Genomic DNA, 25,963 nt, shown 5'->3' with positions numbered 1-25,963 from the left:
TCCCCCCTCGTTCTCTCTCTCCCTACCTTGTTCACGTCTGTCTCTCCCTCCCCCCTCGTTCTCTCTCTCCCTCCCTCGTTCTGTCTCTCTCCCTCCCCTCCCTCGTTCTCTCTCTCCCTCCCTCGTTCTCTCTCTCCTTCCCTCGTTCTGTCTCCCTCCCTCCCTCCCTCGTTCTGTCTCTCTCCCTCCCTCGTTCTGTCTGTTCTGCCTTCCCTCCCTCGTTCTGTTTCTCTCTCCTTCCCCTCCCGCACTGTGGATCACAAGTCTCCACTTTGACTGTTCTTGATGTGTAGACACTGTCTCTCATTGACCTTTCTCTTTCTCGCTCTCTCCCTCTCTCCCTACCGTCTCTCTCTCCACCTCTCTCTCAGGTGGAGACGAAGAAGGCCCACATGGCTGTGGGCTCCCTCACCATCAACAAGGAGAGGTCAGAGGTCATTGACTTCTCGGTTCCCTTCATCGAGACGGGCATCAGCGTCATGGTATCCCGTAGCAACGGCACCGTCTCGCCCTCTGCCTTCCTCGGTGAGTGTGACCCACAAACAGACTCTTCCAACGCTGCCAACATTAAAGTATCACCCAAATGTTCCGTCCAGTGTGTACTGAGACTGAATTATAATGTGCTTAACTCTCTTTCTTTCTGTCTGTCTCATTCCCCTCCAATCTTTTCTTTCTTACTCCCACTCTCTCTCTCTCTGACTTCCTCTACCTCACCTCTATCTCACTCACTTTTTGTTTCTCGGTATACTCTTCATTTGCATATTTTTCTCTCTCTCGCCCTCCCTCCGTTGGCCTTTCTCTCTCTCTGCCTCTCTCTCAGAGCCCTTTAGTGCTGATGTGTGGGTGATGATGTTCGTGATGCTGCTGCTGGTTTCGGCGATTGCTGTGTTTGTGTTTGAGTACCTCAGCCCTGTGGGCTACAACCGCTGTCTGGCCGACGGTAGAGGTGAGAGGCTCTGGCTCCACACCGGCACGAACATTTCTCTCACAATCACACACGCGCATACACACACACATACACATTTTTCTCTTTCTCTTCCTCTGTCACTCGTTCACTCACTCACTCACTCACTCACTCACTCACTCACTCACTCACTCACTCACTCACTCACTCACTCACTCACTCACTCACTCACTCACTCACTCACTCACTCTCTCTCCCCCATCTCTCTCTCTCTCTCACACACACACACACACACACACACACACACACACACACACACACACACACACACACACACACACACACACACACACACACACACACACACACACACACCTGCTCTGCGCGGTGACCTTCCCCAACTCCCACATGGCAGCCAGTAAACCCTGACCACCCTCCTCCCCAGCCCCTCCTCCTCCCCAGCCCCTCCTCCTGTCCTCCTTCACCTCTCAGAGCCCAGTGCAGGTGAAGTCTCTTCTCATTGACTTCAACACGCCTCCCCTGGATCTTCATGTATTTTAATGTGGGCCCTGTGTTTTGCATGCATTTCCATATTCTCAGGAATCACATGTCAGGCCTGACAGGGATGGGCCCGTTTTTATTACATCTCCCAGCTTAAAAGAAATAATCAATGTCTCTCCATCCTATTCATGACGGGACTATATTTAGAGACCATATCTTTTTTTAATCTCTCTCATCCTTCATGTTCTGGAGAATAAGACCCTCTTTCCTAAAGCGTTGTAGGAGGGCTATTGTTAGCTGGTCATACAGTAGTCTTGGGAATTCAGTGTTTGTGCGAACTGGATCAAATGTTGGATTCCAACTAGTGATACTCAGGTTGGCTACTTACAGAACAGTAAATACAACTGATGTGCCGAAAAGTATTATCATGATGGATTCAATCTTGTGTGGTAGTGACAGAACCACAGCACACATATTCAACAACAATAAGCATACTGAGTAGTGGACTAAAGCCTCATCTGCACTACAACACACTTACCCAGGTGTTTATCAGAATGACACAGCACCGTGGTCCAATCAGTCATGTTCCTCCAGCTTCCCTAGCCACATTGTGCTTCATGATCCTACAGCTAACCACAACATAACTACAACACTGAGACGCCTCCCTGAGACCATTGCTCATTGTGATCACTACCTGTCTCTCCATCAGAGCCTGGAGGGCCCTCCTTCACCATCGGCAAGGCCATCTGGCTGCTGTGGGGTCTGGTCTTCAACAACTCTGTCCCAGTGCAGAACCCCAAGGGTTGGACCAGTAAGATCATGGTGTCGGTGTGGGCCTTCTTCGCTGTCATCTTCCTGGCTTCCTATACTGCCAACCTGGCAGCCTTCATGATCCAGGAGGAGTATGTGGACCAGGTGTCTGGACTCAGCGACAAGAAGGTAAGGCCTGTCATTAAACTTCATTAGTCCTTTACTCGCTCTTTCTTACTATCTCTCTCCTCTCCTTATCTCACCTCCATTCCATCTCACTGTCCATCTTTCCTTGATTCTCTTGATTTCTATCTCTCGCTCTGTCCTCTGCCTGCCACCACTTTCTTCACGCCATCATTATTTCTACACCTATTATCTCATCTCTCTTGCTCCGTCTCTGTCTCTCTCTCTCCCTATCTCCTCCCCTCAGTTCCAGAGACCCAATGACTTCTCCCCTCCATTCCGGTTTGGGACGGTCCCTAACGGCAGCACGGAAAGGAACATCAAGAACAACTACAAGGAGATGCATGGCTACATGATCAAGTTCCACCAGAAGAATGTGGACGAGGCCCTCTATGGTCTGAAGACTGGGTGAGCAGGGGGAATGGGGTCTTAGACTGGGTGAGGAGGGAGAACAGGGCCTTAGACTGGGTGAGGAGGGAGAACAGGGCCTTAGACTGGGTGAGGAGGGGGAATGGGGCGTTTGACTGAGTGAGGAGTGGGAATGGGGCCTCAGACTGGGGGAATGGGAGAATGGGGCCTTCGAATGGGGCCTTGACTGGGGAATGGGGCCTTAGAATGGGGCCTTCGACTGGGGGAATTGGGGAATGGGGCCTTAGACTGGGGGAATGGGGCCTTAGACTGGGGGAATGGGGGAATGGGGCCTTAGACTGGGGGAATGGGGCCTTAGACTGGGGGAATGGGGGAATGGGGCCTTAGACTGGGGTGAATGGGGCCTTAGACTGGGGGAATGGGGCCTTAGACTGGGGGAATGGGGGAATGGGGCCTTAGACTGGAGGAATGGGGGAATGGGGCATTAGACTGGGGGAATGGGGCCTTAAACTGGGGGAATGGGGGAATGGGGCCTTAGACTGGGGGAATGGCGGAATGGGGCCTTAGACTGGGGCAATAGGGGAACATGTATTCTATTTTCTTTTATGTATTTTTTAATATCTTAGTTGAATTATTCTCCTTGTTTTTCATTAAAAGCTCTGGCTTTATTCCTTTCCCAGCACAACAGTGTCTACCATTATACAGTATGTGACAACTGTAGCCCTTGGCAAAGCAGGCAGAAGTCTATTATCCTTATCACAACATTAGGGCTACTTAGCAGGTTAATTGGGATGAGTAGTTACAGTGTAAAGCTAGGCCAGAAGTAATTACTGTAAATTCTCTCATTAGTAAACTGGACGCCTTCATCTACGACGCAGCAGTGCTGAACTACATGGCTGGAAGGGACGAGGGCTGTAAGCTGGTGACCATCGGCAGTGGGAAGGTGTTTGCCTCCACGGGCTACGGCATCGCCATCCAGAAGGAGTCTGGCTGGAAGAGACACGTCGACCTGGCCATCCTTCAGCTCTTTGGAGACGGTGAGATCGGCGCTCAGTTAGAATTACATACAGTTTGACTTCATGTATTTCAGCTAGGGAGTCGTGCCATTTTACTGAGGGTTTTAATGGTGTTCTCTGATGGAAAACAGCCAAGTTTTTCCGGTCAGATTACTTGCCTTCATCTGAAGAGAAATGCAATAAAACAAAAAGATTGGGAAATTATTTTAGAGTGTGCTGTTGTAATGTTTCCCCATGGAATTGTAGATGACTGTGTACTTTTGGCATACTTGCCAACTGGCTAAAATATAGAACACACAATTCTACAGGTATTGTCTATGTATGTTATATTGTGTATAGTAAGACTGTGTCCCACCTTGATTGAGCACCAGTCAGAGCTGCATTCGAAGCCATAGAGAAGTAGTTTTTCTCTCTGCAGCTTGTCTGTGCTGGAGCCACTTTATCTGGGTGTGTTCCAGCCTGTCTTGAGGATCCTGGTCCAAGGCCCCTCCAGGCCCCACTATAGTGTCCTAGTTAGAGGTGCCAGTAAAGCTGCTGGTGTATTCTACACTCTGTGGACAAGGGGTGTGTGTGAATGTGGGTCAGCCCTACAAAGACTGTGTGTGAAGGTCTCTGTGTCTGTCTACTGAATGTACAGGTGTGTTTTAAGACCTGTTTGTAAGCTTTGGATAAGGAGTGTGTTTTCTGTATTTAGGGATCGGTGCCAATACGTTATTGTGTATGTGTATAGTATACAGTTTGTTGTCGATTTTCTCGTGTGTGAATGTGTGAATATGGGTCATCATCTTGTGTCATCCCCTGTGTACAGCCAGCCAAAACTTAGCAAGTGGCCCTCAATGTCACATTGACACACCCCAACATGCACTCCTCTCAGTGTGACCTAGATTGAGAAAGCGATCCTCACGTGCTGAGAGACCAGGGACCTTTGACGGGTGCAGACGGGGGCCTGGCTGGTTTGATGATGAGGCTCGCAGACAGTGACTTAGATCATAGGAGGATGCCTAGGGCCCCAGGGAGCTCTGGTCTCGCAGACGCCACTGAGCCCCATCTCTCACACCAGTCGCCCTTGTCGTCCAGGAGCCATGCAGGCGCAGCAGGCAGTGGGCCCTGAGTTCGATCGTGTGTGTGTGTGTGTGTGTGTGTGTGTGTGTGTGTGTGTATGTGTGTGTGTGTGTGTGTGTGTGTGTGTGTGTGTGTGTGTGTGTGTGTGTGTGTGTGTGTGTGTGTGTGTGTGTGTGTGTGTGTGTGTGTGTGTGTGTGTGTGTGTGTGTGTGTGATGCTCAGGGGCCAGTGGTCCCATGCGAGAGCTCTGCTGACGTGCACAGCCATCTGAATGTATGCTTAGTTAAGTAACACCAGTCCTGCCACGGACGGTCCGCCAGAACTAACTGCTGCTGATGTTACACAAAGTGACCCACAAAGAGACAGATATAGACTCTGGGACATGACTGGACACATAGACACACACATCATGCACGCACACTGATATTTCCATATACTCATGCGCACACATGGGTCTATTTTCTGAATCTGAAGTGTGCTGTCATGAATATGAAAACTGGGATGTATTGTAAAAGTGTATTCATTAAATAGCCACCAAAGGCTTGCCTTTAAGTGTTTGTCCTCTTCAGTTTTAGGGGCCTTTGACGGGTGCATTCATTTTCAGACCTATATTTTCAATTGTTTTTCCCTACCCCTCATCCCTATACCTTTTCTCTGCTCACTTTGCATCAATCTCCCATTCCAATATTTATCCTCTTGCTACATCATGTCCTCCCTTCTCCACACCCTTCTCCTACTCCCTCCTTTCTCTCCCTCCAATCCTCCCTCCTTCTCCATACCTTGTCCCCACTCCTCCCTCCATCCGCCTGTCCCCACTCTCCCTCCTCTTCCCGTCCCCACTCTTCCTTGACTCCTCCCTCCATCCTGTCCCTCTCTCCAGGTGACATGGAGGAGCTGGAGGCCATGTGGCTGACGGGGATCTGCCACCATGAGAAGAACGAGGTGATGAGCAGCCAGCTGGACGTGGACAACATGGCCGGCGTCTTCTACATGCTGGGGGCGGCCATGGCTCTGTCGCTCATCACCTTCATCGCCGAGCATGCCTTCTACTGGCAACTGCGCTTCTGCTTCATGGGCTACTGCACGGGCAAGCCAGGCTTCGTCTTCTCCATCAGCAGGGTGAGCCAGTCCAGCTCAGACACCCATAGTAACTGTCTGGACACACTCATACATGTCTGTCCTTCACTTAGGTTTTCTTCCTGTGGTCCTGTGATCTGCATCAGCGCCCTTTGGCATCTTTTTAGAGTTATGACCTTCATCATCAACCTCACATCATCAACTTTACTGTCTCTAATACCCAGTAAATGAGAGTGCTTTATTCTTGGAAAAGGTAGTCCATCAGGAAACATGGTCAAGTAGAAGGCTTATAGACACTGATAGCAGAAATCAGTATGTAGTTTATGTCCACAGTGGCCAACCAATGCCAAACTCTGAGTTTAGTTTGAACACAGACAGCTTTCTTCTTTTGTTTTGATGCTAATGCCCGTTTCACATCCGGGGTAAATATTTACAAAATGTTGAGCCAAAATCAATTGTTCACTCGGCCAGAGAAATGAGGGTAGATTACTGGTTCTCCTGGGAGCAAAGTCACCCCGATGTATTTGAATTGCATTCCAATTGTTTTGACATGGCTCCAGTGTAACTCACCAAGGTGAAACGCTTGGGGTTAACCACGTGGCTCATTCACGACAGTGCCACACAATCCATTGCTCGCTTCATTTGAAAACCAGGGCAGAGGAAAAACAGTTGATTATTTTGTGTCTAGTGTTATAGTGTCAATTTTAGTGTGTGTTTGTCAGTGTTTGTCATTCCAAAGACAGATTGGTCAGTAAGCGTTGATGATTATACCATTATCATTCGTATGAGGACGAGAATGAGGAAAATTACTGTTTGCATTTCTGTGAGGTTCCATTATGACACGAATTCATGATATTATTTCCTAGTTGTTGTGACGGTAAATATCTGGATGTGACCCTTGACTACAGTTCAATCTTAGAAAAAACAGTTCCAGAAGGCTTCTTCGGCTGTGTCACGTCCTGGCCAGTATAAGGGTTAATTGGTATTGTAGTTTGGTCAGGACGTGGCAGAGGGTATTTGTTTTATGTGGTTCAGGGTGGTGTTTTGGGAAAAGGGCATTTGATTTAGTATTTCCGGGTTTTTGGGTTATGATCTATGTTTAGGTAATTCTATGTCTAGTCTAGGTAGTCTGTGTTTCTATGTTTGATTAATTGGGGTTGGGACTCTCAATTGAAGGCAGGTGTTTTCTCTTTGCCTTTGATTGAGAGTCCCATATATTAGGGTGTGTTTGTGTTTGGGTTTTGTGGGAGATTGCTTTTGCACTGCGTTAGGATAGCATGCAAAACTGTTGCACTGTCATTGTTTATTATTTTTTGTATAGTGTTCACGTGAGCAATTAATTAAATTCAAAAATGAACACGACATCCGCTGCGTATTGGTCTACCTTTTCAGACGACGATTTCGCAATATCGTCAGAAGACGAAGACAGTCGTGACAGGCTGTCCCTATAGGAGAACCCGTTTTAGTTCCAGTCAGAACCCTCTTTGGCTCCAGGTAGAACTCTTTTGGGGTCTATGGAACTCAAAAAGGTTCTACCTGGAACCAAAAGGGTTCTTCAAAGGGTTCTCCTAGCCGAAGATCCCTTTTAGGTTCTATATAGCACCTCCAAAATATTCAGAGGAAACAACCTACAATATGTTTATTTATTAGAATTCATCGCCACATACCAGATTTTCAAGGGATAATTAAACAACAATTGTCACGGATCCCTCCGGAACTTTCATCATGCACACCTGTCCTCTATTCCCACTGATTAGTATTTGTATATATGTACCCTTTGGTTTCCATTGGGCTGTCCATTATTGTTCCAATGTCCGTTGGTGCGTGTGAGTACCTGTGCTGTGTGTTTTGGGCTTTCGTGCCCTTGTGCATTGCGCAGACTATTACTAGTCTCGTCCCATGTGATAATCATTGTACGCTTGTGTATTTATTTGAGGTACTCCTTGCTCTTTTGTTTGGGTTTCAACCCTGTGTTTTGTGTACGGGTTTGTTTGGTCTTCATCCCTGTGCCCTTACATGGCACGCCGTAATTTGGGGCGTAATAAAAAAACAAGTCATTGTTACCAACGTGAGAACAATGAGGGAAATTATGGTTTATTATCTTTTCACAATCCTGGGGTAAGGCTTCACATTGGTTCATTCTCATTTAGTTTTATATTTTCCATTGACGCCCCTTTCCCTGCGCCACTGGATTGATTCTGTTTTTTAATTTCACAGCATAATCCAATAAACGTTATTATTATTACCGCAATTAACATTTAAGCTCAGAACTGTAAGAATGAGAAATCTGTCACAGCTGATCGGAGTCTAGTGTCCAAGCCCTTGTTGGTGAGAGTTTGGTGAAAAACATTAAGCAGGGCTTCGTTAGCAAAGGTATTCCTCTTACACCTGCAACACTGCAACTAATTCACTAACTAATTCATTACATTGATTTAAGAAACCATCTAATGACTAGCTAAGAATTTAGATATGTACTGTAAATATATTAAACCTAATCGCTGCATCTTCAAATGATCACATGGTAGTATTATTTGCACAAAGCCACATATAGGCTACTCAAGGACAGGGCAGCTAGCGAATCTTTGAATTTGAAACCAGATGTACACTCTGTAATCAGTTAAAGATTGTAGGTGCCTCCATGACTTTACATTTCTAACGCTCAGGCCAGAGCTATTACCATTCACACGTCCCTGCCCAAATAATCCCAGAGACAGTCTGTGAATGTTTACTTTATGTGGGCATGTGGAGTATCTCAGTTGAGTATGAAGCACCATTGATGATGCTAAGGCATTCTGTTGTTTTGTTTATTCATCTCTGCAAACCGCTCAAACGGAGCACACATGATGTCATCTAACATTGCCAAGGGTTGAGGGTTGAGTAAACACAAGGACAGCATGTCACAGAGAATATGGGAGAGTCAGTAGCGGAGTGTGGGTAAAATCACTGGGGAAGCCAAGCCAGAAAAAAAAGCCATATTACAACCTATGTGTTGTGATAATTGCGTTGTTTGCTCTATAACCTGTTAGTTCATATGCCTTGCCACTGTGATATATAGGCCTAAAACAGAGACAATAAGAACACAGTGGCAGAATAAATTCAACCACACCTTTGTTTCATCACAAAACCAGAGAGCAACATCTGTCCGGTGAAGTCCACAAAGCATATTGAATGTAACAAAAAGCTTCATGACCTACAGCATAGTCAAGCAAGTTAATGTTTCTGACATTTTCAGACTACTAAACAACTATTGATTTAGAACCTCGGACAGTTACCGCAAGTCATAAAGACAACAGGAGCTGCCTCCACTATTCCAGCACCATTTCAACTTCAACATTTCAACATCATCAAATCACCTCTGCTTAGTCTAATACAGTGACAACTAAAATATACCCAAAACAATTTAGTCCAATCAACAGAAGCTAAATATGATGTGGCTGTCCACAATTCAGATTTGTGTGTGTGTGCGTAGAGAAACGCCAATGCCATCCTCCTATCTTTCATGTTGACGAAACAGTCTGTGACTTATAGTACACGATTTTAGTTTTTGTTGTCCTAGGCTACCTGGCTAAAATGCTTGCTCGCTAGCCCAACTTCCTTTCATGGGCAACGTTAGCAAATTAACATTAGCCTACTACATCTAGCTACATATTGAACTTCCATCCTCTCAGTTCAGGGGTACAACAATGTATGAATTTATGGTCTGATCAGAATCACTGTATATTCATTGGCCAGTTCGGAGATTAAGTAAAACCACAAGTCCAAATCCCTATCTCCATCCATGGCTAGTTTAGAAAAGGGATCATTTTAGCTTGCTAGCTAGCCACTGGAGGACAACAACACAACAAGATGCAACAATTCAAGTTGTTTCTGTCAATGACGTATTTATCTTGATGCGATGTGACAGGAGTGAAGCCAAATCTAAACTGGCCTTCAAAGGGACACTTTGTTTTGGTGCCCCAAGTCCATTCACAGTTGAGCTCACTCAGTTTACCTCAACACTGATTGGCTATTATTTTATGTTTTTTTTATCAAGGGAGGAAAAATGCTTTCTGGCTTCTCTTACATTCAATGCTAAGGGCAACATCAATGTCATACTCTTTATGACCAGACAGCATCAGACACTGTAGATGACCTACACATACAGAGACAGAGGGGCGCTGTTTCGTTCGCTCGGATGCCTTCTCTCTGATGAGATACATTCAGCCTCTTGCGAATTGAAGGAAAATTATGAAAACACAGAGAGACAAAAAATACATTATTTTATATTTCTTCTTGGTCAATGTTTTTATTACACGCCACTGGGGAGAATAGTGGTATGGCAGGCTCATGGCCACATCAAAACAGAGCAATGGAGGGCACACGGATGAAACAAAGAGGCAGAAGAAGGAGTAAGAGAGATACAGTACCACAGAGACAACCAATGACTAACAGTGAAAAGAGGGAGATGTCAAACGTGATGAAAGAGTTGACAAGGAACAAGGTTGGCATCATGGTTGTCATGGCATCAAGGCTGAGAGAGAGGACAGATGACATGAAAATGACCCTGTTAAGGAATCATTGCCATTGACCAGTACAGCTTTGACCTTTAATGGCGGCCAAAGGGTCCTATTACCTCTGCTGTCATTTCCCAGACAAAATGTTTTAAAAATCATTGGGTCAGATTGATTTGATCCCACTCATCCATCTGTCACACCTTGTTTACCCCACTCTCCATCCATTTGTATTTGAATATCGTATTATACATCACAGGATGCAAATAGCACGGTTTGTCTTTCTGTCATCATTATGTCAGTGTTTCATGGCCTCATCCTCTCTCTGGAGTTTTATGTTATTGCATGGCGGTCTACAGTCGATGCCGGGGGTATTTATTAACTGCCACAGGGTATTGTTCAGCTGAATTCTAATCACATTGATTGAAGGTATTGACCGTTGAGACCCACAGGGCTTTACTGCATCTCTGTCATTATCAATCATCTCCCCATCCTCTCCTCTCCTACTTTCTCATGCTCTCCTGTTTCATATACCCACATACAGTAAAAATACGTTAGATGTATTACATTCAGTCCATGTGAATCTGTATTTTATCACTTAATGGAGAAACAATAAACAAGGAGTCAAATCCAGACTAGAAGTGGACACTTTACTTATCTCTGTTTACACTACCGGTCCAAAGTTTTAGAACACCTACTCATTCAAGGGTTTTTCTTTATTTTTTCTATTTTCTACATTGTAGAATAATAGCGAAGACCTCAAAACTATGAGATAACACACATGGAATCATGTAGTAACCAAAAAAGTGTTAACTTCTATGGGCTAGGTGGGACTCTAGACACAGCCAGTGAAATATCAGCGCGGCAAATTCAAAAACAACAAAATGTCAAAATTCAACTTTCTCAAACATACAACTATTTTACACCATTTTAAAGATACACTTCTCCTTGATATAACCACATTGTCCGATTTCAAAAAGGCTTTACAGCGAAAGCAAAACATTAGATTATGTTAGGAGAGTACATAGACATAAATAATCACACAGTCATTTTCCAAGCAAGGACATGTGTCAATAAAACCCAAAACACAGCTAAATGAAGCACTAACCTTTGACGATCTTCATCAGATGACACTCCTAGGACATTATGTTACACAATACATGTATGTTTTGTTCGATAAAGTTCATATTTATATCCAAAAACAGCATTTTACATTGGCGCGTGATGTTCAGAAAATGTATTCCCACCAAAATGTCCGGTGAATGTGCACATCAATTTACAAAAATACTCATCATAAACGTTGACAAAATATATAACAATTATTTCAATAATTATAGATAGACTACCAATGGGAGCAACCGCTGTGTCAGATTTTAAAATAGCTTTACGGAGAAAGCACATTTTTCAATATTCTGAGTACATAGCACAGCCATCACGGCGAGCTATTCAGATACCTGCCAAGTTCGGGGCAACCTAAACTCAGTATTAGAAATATTCTCTTACCTTTGCTGATCTTCATCAGAATGCACTCCCAGGACTGCTACTTCCACAAGAAATAATCCATATTTATGTCCAAATACCTCCGTTTTGTTCGTGCGTACAGATCACTTATCCAAAGGCATAACGCGCGAGCGCGGAACCAGAGACGAAAAGTCAAAATGTTCCATTACCGTACTTAGAAGCATGTCAAACGCTGTTTAACATCAATCTTTATGGTATTTTTAATGTAAAATTGTGATAATATTCCAACCGGACAATAGCGTATTCATTCAAGGAGAAAAAGAAGGAACAGCGTGCTCGCGTGACCCGTGCATTCCAATCCCTTTGTTGCCAGGCAGTCTACTCAGAAACTGAGCTCCTATTATCTGCCCAGTGACAGGAGAATACTCAAACCACTTTCTGAAGGCTTTAGACAGCCAATGGAAGCCTTAGGAAATGCAACGTCCCCCACAGACACTGTAGTTTCGAAAGGGACTAGAAAGAAGAACTACAATTCTCAGATCCTCCACTTCCTGGTTGACTTTTTCTCAGGTTTTTGCCTGCCATATGAGTTCTGTTATACTCACAGACACCATTCAAACAGTTTTAGAAACAGTTTTAGAAACTTGGTGTTTTCTATCCAAATCTACTAATAATATGCATATTCTAGTTTCTGGGCCAGAGTAGTATCCTGTTTAAATTGGATACGTTTTTCATCCGGCCGTGAAAATACTGCCCCCTAGCCCAGACAGGTTAAACAAATCAAAATATATTTTATATTTGAGATTCTTCAAATAGCCACCCTTTGCCTTGAGGACAGCTTTGCACACGCTTGGCATTCTCTCACCCAGCTTCATGAGGTAGTCACCTGGAAGGCATTTCAATTATCAGGTGTGCCTTCTTAAAAGTTAATTTGTGGAATTTCTTTCCTTCTTAATGTGTTTGAGCCAATCAGTTGTGTTGTGACAAGTTAGGGGTGGTATACAGAAGATAGCACTATTTGGTAAAAGACCAAGACCATATTATGGCAAGAACAGCTCAAATAAGCAAAGAGAAATGACAGTCCATCATTACTTTAAGACATGAAGGTCAGTCAATACGGAACATTTCAAGAACTTTGAAAGTTTCTTCAAGTATGGTCGCAAAAACCATCAAGCGCTATGATGAAACTGACTCTCATGAGGACCACCACAGGAATGGAATACCCAGAGTTACCTCTGCTGCAGATGATAAGTTCATTCGAGTTACCAGCCTCAGAGATTCCAGCCCAAATAAATGCTTCACAGAGTTCAAGTAGACACATCTCAACATCAACTGTTCAGAGGAGACTGTGTGAATCAGGCCTTCATGGTTTAATTGCTACAAAGAAACCACTACTAAAGGACACCAATAAGAAGAAGAGACTTGCTTGGGCCAAGAAACACGCGCAATGGACATTAGACTGGTGGAAATCTGTCCTTTGGTCTGGAGTGCGATTTTTGATTCCAACCGCCATGTCTTTGTGAGACGCAGTGTGGGTGAACGGATGATTTCCGCATGTGTATTTCCCACAGTAAAGCATGGAGGAGGAGGTGTTATGGTGTGGGGGTGCTTTGCTGGTGACACTGTCTGTGATTTATTTAAAATTCAAGGCACACTTAATCAGCATGGCTACCACAGCATTCTGCACCGATACGCCATCCCATCTGGTTTGGGCTTAGTGGGACTATCATTTGTTTTTAAACAGGATAATGATCCAACACACCTCCAGGATGTGTAAGGGCTATTTGACCAAGAAGGAGAGTGATGGAGTGCTGCATCAGATGACCTGGCCTCCACAATCACCCGACCTCAAGAAAATTGAGATGGTTTGTGATGAGTTGGACTGCAGAGTGAAGAAAAAGCAGCCAACAAGTGCTTAGCATATGTGGGAACTCCTTCAAGACTGTTGGAAAAGCATTCCAGGTGAAGCTGGTTGAGAGAATGGCAAGAGTGTGCCAAGCTGTCATCAAGGCAAAGGGTGGCTATTTGAAGAACCTCAAATATAAAATATATTTAGATTTGTTTAACACTTTTTTGGTTACTACATGATTCCCTATGTGCTATTTCATAGTTTTGATGTCTTCACTATTATTCTACAATGTAGAAAATAGTAAATATAAAGAAAAACTTGAATGAGTAGGTGTTCTAAAACTTTTGACCAGTAGTGCAGATATTATGTGTAGTGCATGTTCCACGGTCTAATGTTCAACAGTTGCATGCCTGTGTTATTTATCACTCTGTTTCCCTCTCATTCTTCTGTCTACTCTTAGAAGCCCTTTTTTTAGTTCTCCTTTATTCTGCCTGTGACTCTCCCTTACCCTCTCTAATGCTGCTTAATGACCCTCTTCACTCACAGGGCATCTACAGCTGCATCCACGGGGTTCAGATCGAGGAAAAGAGCAGCTCAGCTCTCGACTCTCCATCGGTCACCATGAACAACACCCAATCCAACATCCTGCGTCTGCTCCGAACCGCTAAGAACATGGCCTCCCTGTCCGGGGTTAACGGCTCACCTCACAGCGCCCTGGACTTCATCCGTCGTGAGTCATCCGTCTACGACATCTCCGAGCACCGCCGCAGCCTGGCAGGTCACTCGGACTGCAAGCCTCCGTACATGCCGGAGGATAACATGTTCAGTGACTACATCAACGAGGTGGAGAGGACGTTCGGGAACCTCCACCTGAAGGACAGCAACCTGTACCAGGACCACTACCTGCACCACCACGGAGGCTCTGCCCTGGGGCTCAGCGGCCCACCACTTAACAGACCCCACAGCCTGGGCAGCAACAGCTCTCTGGAAGGGGGCATGTTTGACTGTGAGAGTTTAGGTGGAGGAGTGGCACCCATCTTCACCACACAGCCACGCTCTGCCCTGACCCACAGGAACATGAGTAAGTTTGACCTGATTGCCAGTCAGAACCCACCCTCCGGGCCGGGCTTCAAATCGGGACTTTCAGACCTGTACGGAAAGTTCTCCTTCAAGGGAGGGGCCTCCAGCTCAGGTTACATCCCCGGGCATGACAGGTACTGTGGGGGAGGGGGCAGAGAGGATGACGGAAACATCCGTTCAGACGTTTCAGACATCTCCACTCACACTGTCACCTACGGGAACCTGGAGGGCAACGCTAAAAAACGTAAGCAGTATCGCGACAGCCTGAAAAAGAGGCCCGCCTCGGCCAAGTCGAGACGAGAGCTGGATGAGATTGAGCTGGGCTACCGGAGAAAGCCCTACCACACAGGCTACCACCACTACCACGGCCACCGCTCCTCCTCCCCGCCCCTACTGGCCTCCGAACGCAAGAGAGGAGGAGGGGGCAATGCAGGGAGCACATCCTACCTGTTCCGAGACAAAGAGAGTGTGAGGGATTTCTATTTGGACCAGTTCCGCCCCAAAGATGGTGTCCCCCAATGGGAACATGTGGATCTGACAGACGGTCCTGGAGGGGGGGGTGGAGGGGGCGGGGGGAACTGCACCAGTTTGGTGTCAGTGGACGACTTCCTGAAACAAAATAAACCCAAGAAATCAGAGTCTAAGAGTGGGGGAGGCACATCAGGGGCGGGGTTGGCAGGAGGAGACTGGGAGTGTCGAAACTGCCGTGCCAGCGGAGGAGGGGGGAAGCAGATGTTGATGCATGGTAGCGGGGTGGGGGAGAGGGGAGGCGGGTACGGTGGAGGGGTTAGTTGTGGATCATCGGGGGGTGGAGGGAACAGCCGTCCCAGCTCTGCCACCTGCATGCGCTGCGAGGGCTGCAAAAAGACAGGCAACCTGTACGACATCAGTGAGGACAACAACCACCTCTTGGAACAGATGGGGGGTGGGAAAGTCGGAGGCATGGGGGCTGTGGGGTTAAGTGGAGGTGCCCAGCCTCAATCTCAAGCCCAGCGTAGGAAGTCTGCCGGCTTTGGAAAGCCCCTCCGACGGCAACACTCGTGCGACACCTTCGTAGACCTTCAGAAAGAGGAGGCAGTCGGAGTCAGGGGGGTCATGGGGGATCTAGGAGGGGGCAGTGGGGGCATGGGGGGTGCAGGAATGAGCGGGATGTTGCCTCCTCCCAGAAGTGTTAGCTTAAAAGAGAAGGAGCGCTACATGGAGGGTGTTAGCCCTTTCGCCCACATATTTGAGAGGCATGGAGGCTCAGAGAGGGAGAAGGAGCGAGACAGAGACCCCCTGTTCTACAGTGGTGAGATGGTCAAAGAAGCAGGGTCGCCGTTCGGCTTGTTCCGAGGTGGCGAGGGCCTTCACCGCCGCTCAGTGGGGGAGAGGGACATGAGGGACAGAGAAAGAGCCATGATGGAGGGCGGTGGAGGAGGAACCTACTCGTTATCCAAATCTCTCTACCCGGATAGGGTCAACCAAAACCCCTTTATTCCAACCTTTGGTGACGACCAGTGTCTCTTGCATGGCGCCAAACAATACTACATGAAAAAGCAACAGCAGCAGCAGCAGCAGATGCCCCCCAAAAACAGCCGAAGTGACTTCCGGGGCTCCGTGGGTGTGACATCTTTCTTGCCAGCGACTGCCACTGCTGGGGTCATGTCCACCGTGGCCCCCAGGTTCCCTATGGAGCTGTGTCTGGGAGGGAACCTCCACGGCTCCACGCTGGGTGTGGGGCCAATACAGCGCCCGTTCAATGGCAGCAACGGGCACGTGTACGAGAAACTCTCCAGCATTGAGTCAGACGTGTGAGAGAGGAGACTGGGTGGGGAGGCATGGAGGGAGAGAGGGATGGCATTAGTCCTGGGAAGTCAGGGATGATGAGGCACCACTGTCCACATTGCAACCGCAACACTTTTAACAAGGAAGGAGAACAGTCAGGGAAGAGAAGATGAACGACAGAATGGTGAAAAGTTTCGACAGAAGAGAGCAGGGTGAGTTAGAAGGAAAGATGGGGACATTCATGCCCTTTTATTTTGTTACAAAACAATGAATTCAAGAGGTGACACGTGGGTAGGGTTATGTTAACTCTATTATTTATTTGGCCGTTGCCATCAACACACTCAAAAAGAACACAAAAGTGACACCTCAATGTGATTTTGCAAGTTTGAGACAAATGGCTTAGAGTCACACCTACAGAGTGATTATGAGAAGGGAATGTGAGTGAGTAGTGAAGTGTCCATCTGGTCAAGTGTTATTAGAGAAAGGAGATGTTGTCATGACTCATGTTTATGATAGCTCTGAGACCGAAAATGAGTTAGTTGGAAGACGATGGCCGTGTTTAGCCCCTGCACTAACTCTCCCTCTTTTTGCCTCTACACTCTTAGAGAAAAGGGGTCCAAAAGGGTTATGTGGCTGTCCCCATAGGAGAACCCTTTTTGTTTCCAGGTAGAATCCTTTATGTTTCCATGTAGAACCCTCTGTAGAACAGGTTCTACATGGAACCCAAAAGGGTTCTACCTGGAACGTAAAGGGTTGTACCTGTAACCAAAAGCGATTCTTCAAAGAGTTATTTTATGGGGACAGCCGAAGAACCCTTTAAGGTTCTAGATAGCACCTTTTTTTCTAAGTTAGTTGTTCTGCTCTCTTACACCCAAACAACCGTCTTTCACTCTTGTTTGCTATGATAATTCAATCATAAATGAAAATAAGATATTCTTACTGAAATAACAGGGTAAAACAACAATAATGTTATTAACATTGTGATTAACAAAAGTGATATTATGAAGTGCTTATGACATTAAGTTTGTTTTATGTTCCTTTGATATTTCAATACTGTTTAATATTTGTTGTTATTTCTTTGTCTGCCCGATGGTGGCAGGAAGCTTGTTATCTAATTCAACTAACAAGCCTGAAGGACTGAGTGAAAAGTCATTAGGTCTCTTGTTTTTGTTTTAATGATATACAGTCCATGCTCATTCGTTAATTTGCTGTTTTTAAAATTATTCCGGAAAGATCTGGAAGACATAATTTGCACAGTACTGAAAGGTTCTTCTTTGTTTGAAGTTTCAAGAGATTTCACACCCTGTTTCTGTACTTTTGTTGGTCAACAACTGTGAAAGACGTGTCTTGTCATAAAGCAGATGGCTGAAGATACTGACTGAAGGTCTTAAAGGACTCCAGATGATGTGTACCCCAGAGAGCACAGCAGGGCGTGGTGTAACAGCATGATGCGTACTGAACACGGTGTTAAGATGTGTACTGTACAATATCCACTTGTCTCGAAGGGAAAACGTACTGCTCTGAAACCAAGTCATTATTTACAGATGTGAGACTGAGAGACTGTGGTGTGTTTCAAGACAATAACATGTTTGATAACTAACACTTAACTTGATGTGGACATTATCACACAGACATTACAATACCATCGGAAGTGCTTCATAAACCTGCCACACATCCATACTAAAGAACACCACATATACTGTCAGACTGCTGTGCCTCATCTAACAAGCATTTGATCAACCCTTTTGGATTCAGGTTCTTAGAAAACAGCCAGCAGCCTTCTAGGCTCACTTTTTAACACACCACTTATCTCGTAAAAGCCGTTGCGTTCACGCTCCGAAGTTAGGAAGGTCCATACGGGCTTATGAGACACATTGAAGAAGCATTGTGAATGCAGTTTTACTTCACGTCAGTCAGAGTGTTTCATGTGTATTATAGGCGTATGCTCTGTAATTCTAAATTTAACTCAAATCCTCTTAAAAGATGTTGTTGCCCAAAGAAGATAGTAATGGTATTGATTAAAGGCTGAATGTAAGTCGTGAGGATGTCTCTAAAAGGGACATTCCTCCTCAGACTGAGGCAGTTAGACGGAGGGTGTCTTGAGAATGCTCACGCTGTATGCTTTGACAGATGTTGACAGATGTTAGCCCCCCCACCCCCACCCCACCCCACCCCCACCCCACCCCCCCGGGTTCAGACTTTCAGAAATACATGCCTTATCATATTAAACTGACTGATGACACAAGATATTGTACAGCGTACGAGCCTTTCAGTTATTGAAGGGTTTGTCTTCAATTAGTATGAGGTGTCATGAGTTCAAGGGCTGCAGGAAATTGTGTTTCAGTGCTGAATGGAGATTGAAGGTGCTGAGGGAGTAGATTGCGCTGAGTCATTCCTACTTCCAATACGACCAAACTGCACCTCTGTAATATGGAGGTGGAAGATGGAGGGGAAATGATTGAGTGACAACAGCTGTTTTCCTAGACCTGCTGCTAATCTATTTATTTATTCAGTACCGACTTCTCTCTCCATACTATTAAGATGAAACCCATCAAGTTAGCCTTAAATCAAACTGAGTCAACACCCCCCCCATGAATTACTTCACAAATGGATGGGTATCTTTGGACTTTTTATCTGCACATGTTTTGGATGGTCGTCCAATATCAGAAAGTTTGAAGAAGCAACGGAAAAGAAGAGGAAGAAATAAGAGAGAGTGAGAAAGAAAATAGAGTTATTATCAATCAATGTCAGCATTAGTATCTTCTCTGTTTTCCCTGTAAATATATTTAAAAACTATTTTCCCTTTGTACAGTAGGCAGACAGTCAGGATGTACATTTCAATATGTTTTACAACAATTTAAGAAATAAACAAAATGGTAATAAAAACATAAAAAATACAAAAACAAAAATATGCAAAATATAGTTAAGACAAATATGATTAATAATGATACGTGATATGATTGAATCTTTTATTTGCTTTAAATCTCATATTTACTTAATTATAAAAGTTCACCAATAAATATCATTATTATTTTAAGAATATGCTTTTTCTTATTTTCAGTAAAGTGTTGGAAATTGAGGATAATTTAGTGTAGACGTTTGGTGATAAGGGGGAAAGTTTAGTTTACGAGTCTTTGCTAAGTTTCCCTTGAATTGTGTTAGATTCTCTTTTAAGATAGGCTACTCTTCATGCTTTACGGGATACACACAATTATCTATACATTTATGTAATACAGTATTACATGTATACATACCAGTAGATGGCTTTTACATATAGAGACTGTATATTGTGATCCTTCATTTAAGCAATCCTCATTAATTAAGTAATTGACTGCAAGATCATTTGTGTTATGTTGCCCTTTATTCAACTGGGATCTGATGCCGATTGCACTGGTGTTGATAGAGCCTACACTACACAGGACTGGCTCTTCCTCCTCATTCTGTGTATCTTTAATAAGGATAATACTGATATCTTCAGTGATACGTGTCAGTAGCACTGGGCACAACACATTGGACATTTCCCAGTGTTGCTCTCACAGTAACAGAGGATGGTGGTGCAGATGGGGTCAAAAGGAAGTGGTGAGCTTCATCACATTGAAGAATCCATCTGAAATGGAAATGCAGTTTTGCAACCCTTTATAGAATGATGAAATGTTTCTCATCCATGTCACCTAAACATAATGTGCAGATGGTTAGAAATGAAGGGTGAATCAAGTAATTCAAGGTAATGAGTTGACATCATTATGTTCATTTGGGTTCTTGTCAGAGAAAAAATGATATCCTTTGTGATGTATTTATCCTTGATCAGATCTCCACTGTGTGTCAAACTTTTTGGTATGCATGTGTGAGGAGATATATATGTTGTCTAAGACATTTTTTACTTATCTGCTAGTTTTTGTCTGAGCATTGTTGCTTTCAATAACTTTCAATTAGTTTATTTTCCAACTTTTTGGGAGAGATCATTTTAGCTTGGCATTTCTCATTCAAATGCATTCATGTCCAGAGGGTTTTTTCTGAAAATGGAAATTGAAAGATGTGTTTTCACTGCACTCTGTCTGGGTCTGCATATTTTATATGCAACTCCTCATGTTGATTTTACTCATCGCAATAAACTGCATGATCCCTTGGAGTGTTTGTGTTGGAATCGACTGGTGTGTTGATTAGTCTTGAATAGAAGAATCCCTTTAAATGTACGGGCCTACATTGTGATAAGGATGGTCAGGAACTCTTCTTGAAAATGACACTCTGGTCTTCACCGTTTTTTTTTCACTGATATTACAGGGTGGAATAAATTGATACTGCTTTATACAGGCTGTCATACCCTTTACCACAACTACTCTACGGCCAGCAAGTGCAGCAAGTGAGAAACAGCAAGCAGTGTTTATTTCCCCAAGGCCTTTTGGTCCCACTTACACTCTGTGCACAAGCATGTCAGTACACATACACATTTGTTTAAATGGGGTATGAAGCAAAATGCAATGTCACATCAGCCAAAGCAAGGAAATGCTCTGCCATGGTAGTGGACTGTAGAACAGGCCGATGCTATTGGGTGAATACTCCAGCTGGAACACCTTTATCTAATATGATAACAAACACCACTATGTCTACAACCACGGTTTATTCCTGCATTTCAAAGTTGAATAAACAACACTGGTTTCATTGTGTTTTTATTATTATATTTTGCCTATTGATGAAAAGGACTTACAGTTTTTGAACTATTTAATTTGTATAACAATATAAACGTTGATAGTAATAGTATTACAATTATTACATCGAGAACACAGTGATTGGTTACAGGCCTATTCTCACTTGAGCGCTTTGGACAAATTAAAGAAAAAGTTCATCTTATGAATATTGATGGGTTTTGCAAGGATTAACATTGCAACTTTATGCATTTTTTTGTTGCGCTCTCATTTCTTGTAGATTGAATGAAAGTGGTGCACTGTGTGTGTTTTTGTGTGTATGCTGGAATGGTTGATCAGTTGTGGGCACGTGTTTATTTGAGCATATAACATGTATAACGGTTTGATTTTCTTTTGTCTTCATGATTAAGATACATAACATGACAAATGTTATAGTAATGTGGGTAACATTGGTTAAGGGGTTGTTGCAAAATGTATTTTATAAAAAAATATTCATTGCTGAGAGTGTGTACAGACAGCCTGCGTTTTAGGGCAAGGTTTGTGATCTTTCTTTACCCCAGCTGAGTATCCTGATTGAATTTACCATGAGTAGGTGAAATGTAACATGAATAGTATTAACTGTATACATATTATTGTAGGCCATTATTTTCTCCTTTTGTGGCCCTTTCTTTGAAATGTTACACCATTTTTACACCATTATACAAACAGAAAATTATATACAAATAAAGAATTGTACAGATTGTGTAAATATGAATATTGGAGAAAACATTTAAACTCATTCCTTCATTTTTTTTTGTATGGAAATGATTAAATTAACCACAATAACAAATTAATAAAGTCATTGGATATTTGCACAAAAAAATCATCATGGTACCTCTAATAAGGATAATACTGATATCTTCAATGATAAGTGCTAAAATATGACTTATTTCTCTTTGTACATGATGAACAAAAATTACGTGTTGAGTATTAATTAAAAAAATGCCAATCTCACGAATTTGGGGATGAGTCTTCCTTTCTCTGCCCTTGTGTGTTCTGTACCCCTCCCTCCCTCTCTTTCTTTCTCTCCCTCCTGTCATTTTGAAGATTTGTCATCTCCCCTGTACCCCCTCAATCTTTCGTTTTCCATTTCCCTGATATATTTATGTTCCAGTAAAGTTCCGCCTTGCTCCCTGCTTGTGTATGTCTCTCACGTTCAATCGCTTTTACTGGCAAGACATACTGAGTCTGTCTGCTCAGTCTACTGGACAGGGCTGCAGTCTCCCTGTCTCCCTTACACCCCATCTCTCACTCTGTCTCCCCCTCCTCCTCCTCCTCCTCCTCCCTCTTCTCTTCCTCTCCCTCTCTCTCTCTGTCTGGGAGCTGAGCTCGGCAGAGGTGGAAGGAGCTAGGACCGTGGGTGAGAGGTGGCAGCCCAGGAAGCAGGGCCACATGGTACCTTGAGTTGCAGGGCGGCTGGGTTTCCACTGCGACCCACACTGCTGGCGCTCCACAGCACCTTACAGACCACAGCACCACAGTCCAGGCCCAGGGCTCCGGTCGCTCCTGTGCTCAACCAGATCTAGTAGTCTGTGACCGGCTCTGGAACCCTGTGCTCCTCCATTTTAATACATTTAAATACCACATGGTGCCCTTACTTTCTGTGAGAGACACACAGCCCGCCATGGTGTGAGCCCAGAGAATCTGTAGCTCAGTTACTATGCTCTATTCATATAGAGATTGTCTCCCATGCATTAACCTCAAGATGTCATTTTGCCCGGGCCCAGTAGGACCAATGGAGTCAACCTTAACAGTCTGTCAGAGACATTATTCTATTATACTATGGTTAGGAAATAGTTGTGGGAATGAACATGGGAGACATACACTCTTAGAAAAAAAATTGCTATCTAGAACCTAGAAGGGTTATTCAACTGTCCCCATATGAGAACCCTTTGAAGAACCCTTTTTGGTTCCGGGTAGAACCCTTTTGGTTACAGGTAGAACCTTTTTGAGTTCCATGTAGAACCCTTTTCATAGAGGGTTCTACATAGAACCCCAAAGAGTACTACCTGGAAGCAAAAAAGGTTATCCTATGGGGATAGCCAAATAATTATTTTATAGCAAAAGCACATGCCTGTGAATGTACACCTTACTCATGATTCTCAGTATCTCTGTCCCTCTGTCTGTCAGTTTACACATCCCTCCATTCTTGTTCAGACCAACAACCACCATGACACTTATCTCCCCATGTATCAGCTTCATCTAGCATGTCTCTCTCTCCCCCTCTTATAAATCTTTCAGTTAAGTTGGAAAGCAAGACTTATTAAAGGATTGATAGCGGGGGCGAGGCATGAGAAAAAAAGGCGCAAGAGAAAAGCAGGACTTTTTTGAAGCCCTCAGACGTCTGGGAGGCAGAGGTGACGGGAGAAAGGTAGAGTGGTGGAGAGTGAGGGGAGAGATTAGAGAGGTTAATATAGGAGAGGGAATACAGAGGTAGACAGGCTGGGAGGCCAGGGCAGAGGCCAATGATCCAGTCAGAGCAAATCCCCATTCAGGGCTGGTTTGAAGGCCAAGCTTTCAGGGACTCTAATTTAACCCCATCTAACTGGCAAAGCTCTCTCTTGCCCTCTCTCTTGCCCTCTTTCACCCTCTCTCGCTCTCGCTCTCTCTTTTTTTCTCTTTCTCTCGCTCCTTATCGCTCTTTCCCTCTCTCTCTCGCTCCAAGGCCCCTATATATTGTGTCACCTTGAGTTATTAGGATGGGGGGGCAGGGATGGAATAAAATGGAGGGAGACCTGTGAGTTATGGATGAGAGTCCACTGGATTATGGAGAATGAGAGGAGCGCGAGAACGGGTAAGAGAAAATATAAATGGGACGAGAGGTAAGGAGGACAGATGACAGCGGTGAAGATACTATCTCTCTAAGTCCATAATGCAGGCTGCTTTTTCAATGTCAACTCTTAGCTTATCCTGTAAACACATGTCGGTCTCAGACTCTCTTTATTAATATAGAATATGCCATTTTTGTCTTCCTCCCCCAATACGTGTTGCCCTATTTTCCCTTTCTCTCAATGCCTGTCCTCGCTTCCACTACATCTCACCCCCACAATCCCAGAATGCACTAGAATACAAGTACCTACTTTTTAACAATTAACTGTTACCTAGCAACAGTGTGAGTGAAAGAGGTATAGGGAGAAAGGTTTTAGGCAGTAAAGAGGAGTAATTCTTTATAGTACTGATAAAATCATTTTCTCATACAATAAAATATCAAACATACATGTATTATATGAATTAAGAGAACGTGAATTTGCTCAATTTAGTACATGAGCATTGGGCAAAATGGCAGATGTTTTGAGGTTGCTTACATCACACTTACTGTATACTATATACACCCACACAAGCACTTAACACTGGATAGGAACTGGGAGAGAATTTGGCTGGATGATGCTCCAGGACAGGTGATGCAGTGTCTATACATAGTGTGTACCTCTTAAGATAGTGAAGACTGCAGAGTAGGCATGGAGGAGCTGTCCCCAGATCTGTGAGGGCCAAAAGGCATCCAGACACAACTGAAGACACAGCAGCACACAGCTGATACACAGCAGCCCAACATACATGAGCTCCATTGACACCGACAACCACAACATTCCTGTGGGGAGAGAGAGGATCAAATCACACATATGCACACACTCTAAATGCAGAAACACATACATAGAGAAAGGATTCAGACAAAGATAACAGTTGGGTGTGTAATATCCTGGGGGCGGCAGGTAGCCTAGTGGTTAGAGCGTTGGGCCAGTAACCAAAAGGTTGTTAGATCAAATCCCTGACCTGACAAGGTCAAAATCTGTCATTATGAACAAGGCAGTTAACCCACTGTTCCTAGGCCATCATTGTAAATAAAAATGTGTTCTTAACTGACTTGCCTAGTTAAATAAAGGTAAATGAAAAATATTGTTGCAGATGTCTGTTTTACTGGTAATACAGAGAGAAGAATAAAACAAATTCACACCTAAGAACATATGACTGTTGCTATGACGGTTAATCCTTTACAAAATATTTGTTGATATTTGCAAAACAGTTGTTTGCTCAGAGCTGAGGGCGAGTCAAGGTGGGATACACAGTAGATAGCAGTAGATGCATGTAGACATAATAGGTTTGATGATAGATGAGGTATAGGCGTGGATATCATAACAGTTTATGGTTATAATAACATGAGTAAATAGGGTTGAAGATTTAGTATCGCGTGAGAAAGAGGGAGGGAGAGAGCGGGATGGGATGTGGAGAGCGAGTAACAGATGGAGTGAAAGGACATTTACAAGTGATAGAACACTGGGAGGGTGAAGGACAGAAGGTGAAAGGAAGCGCTAGGGAGAAAGGGTTAAGGAGGAGAGGGGAATGAAATGGTTGCCGCGGCAACAAGAGCCAGCATTTCCATTGCTGAGCGTAAAAGTTTTGATGGTGGAGATGACAGAGTGCCATCGTGTGCCATAAGGGGTTACAAGGTACATGCTCTACGTCAGGTTTGGGAAGCACACTATAATGACTACTGTGTCTTAACTAATCAAATAAATCAGGAGTGTTTCAATTAAAGACATGCTCCGGAACATTTGCGACTGGTAAGTATTTTTTGAACCTCCCGCTTTGGGCTGGATGTGTCAATGTGTAGTTCATACATGCTTAATCCATGAGCAGAATTACTGTTTTACCACAATTAGCTGCGAAATCCCTAGCTTGAAAGCAACTGTTCACTGAAAACCGACTGTTTCCTGTTTACTGGCACCCTTTTCCCTACATTTTCTCCCACGTGGGCCAACACCCTAGCAATTTGA

At 44.2% G+C, this 25,963-nt stretch overlaps 1 protein-coding gene across 1 annotated transcript in view; it reads left to right on the top strand.

Moving 5' to 3' along the window:
* The window catches only part of grin2ba (glutamate receptor, ionotropic, N-methyl D-aspartate 2B, genome duplicate a), an 86,311-nt gene extending 67,633 nt beyond the window's left edge, over positions 1–18,678 (top strand). Inside the window, exons 9-15 of the mRNA XM_082976533.1 lie at positions 372–525; positions 821–946; positions 2,115–2,344; positions 2,586–2,746; positions 3,557–3,744; positions 5,666–5,904; positions 14,209–18,678. Coding sequence (XP_082832659.1) covers positions 372–525; positions 821–946; positions 2,115–2,344; positions 2,586–2,746; positions 3,557–3,744; positions 5,666–5,904; positions 14,209–16,539 — 3,429 coding nt within the window. The 3' untranslated portion in view covers positions 16,540–18,678. The remainder of the gene's footprint in view (positions 1–371; positions 526–820; positions 947–2,114; positions 2,345–2,585; positions 2,747–3,556; positions 3,745–5,665; positions 5,905–14,208) is intronic.
* Positions 18,679–25,963: the final 7,285 nt, after the last annotated feature.

The sequence above is a fragment of the Salmo salar genome, chromosome 06 (assembly GCF_965601325.2).
Source record: "Salmo salar chromosome 06, fSalSal1, whole genome shotgun sequence".
NCBI lineage: Eukaryota > Metazoa > Chordata > Actinopteri > Salmoniformes > Salmonidae > Salmo > Salmo salar.
Note: the sequence above shows the minus strand (reverse complement) of the source record. Positions and strands in the feature narration are given on the sequence as shown.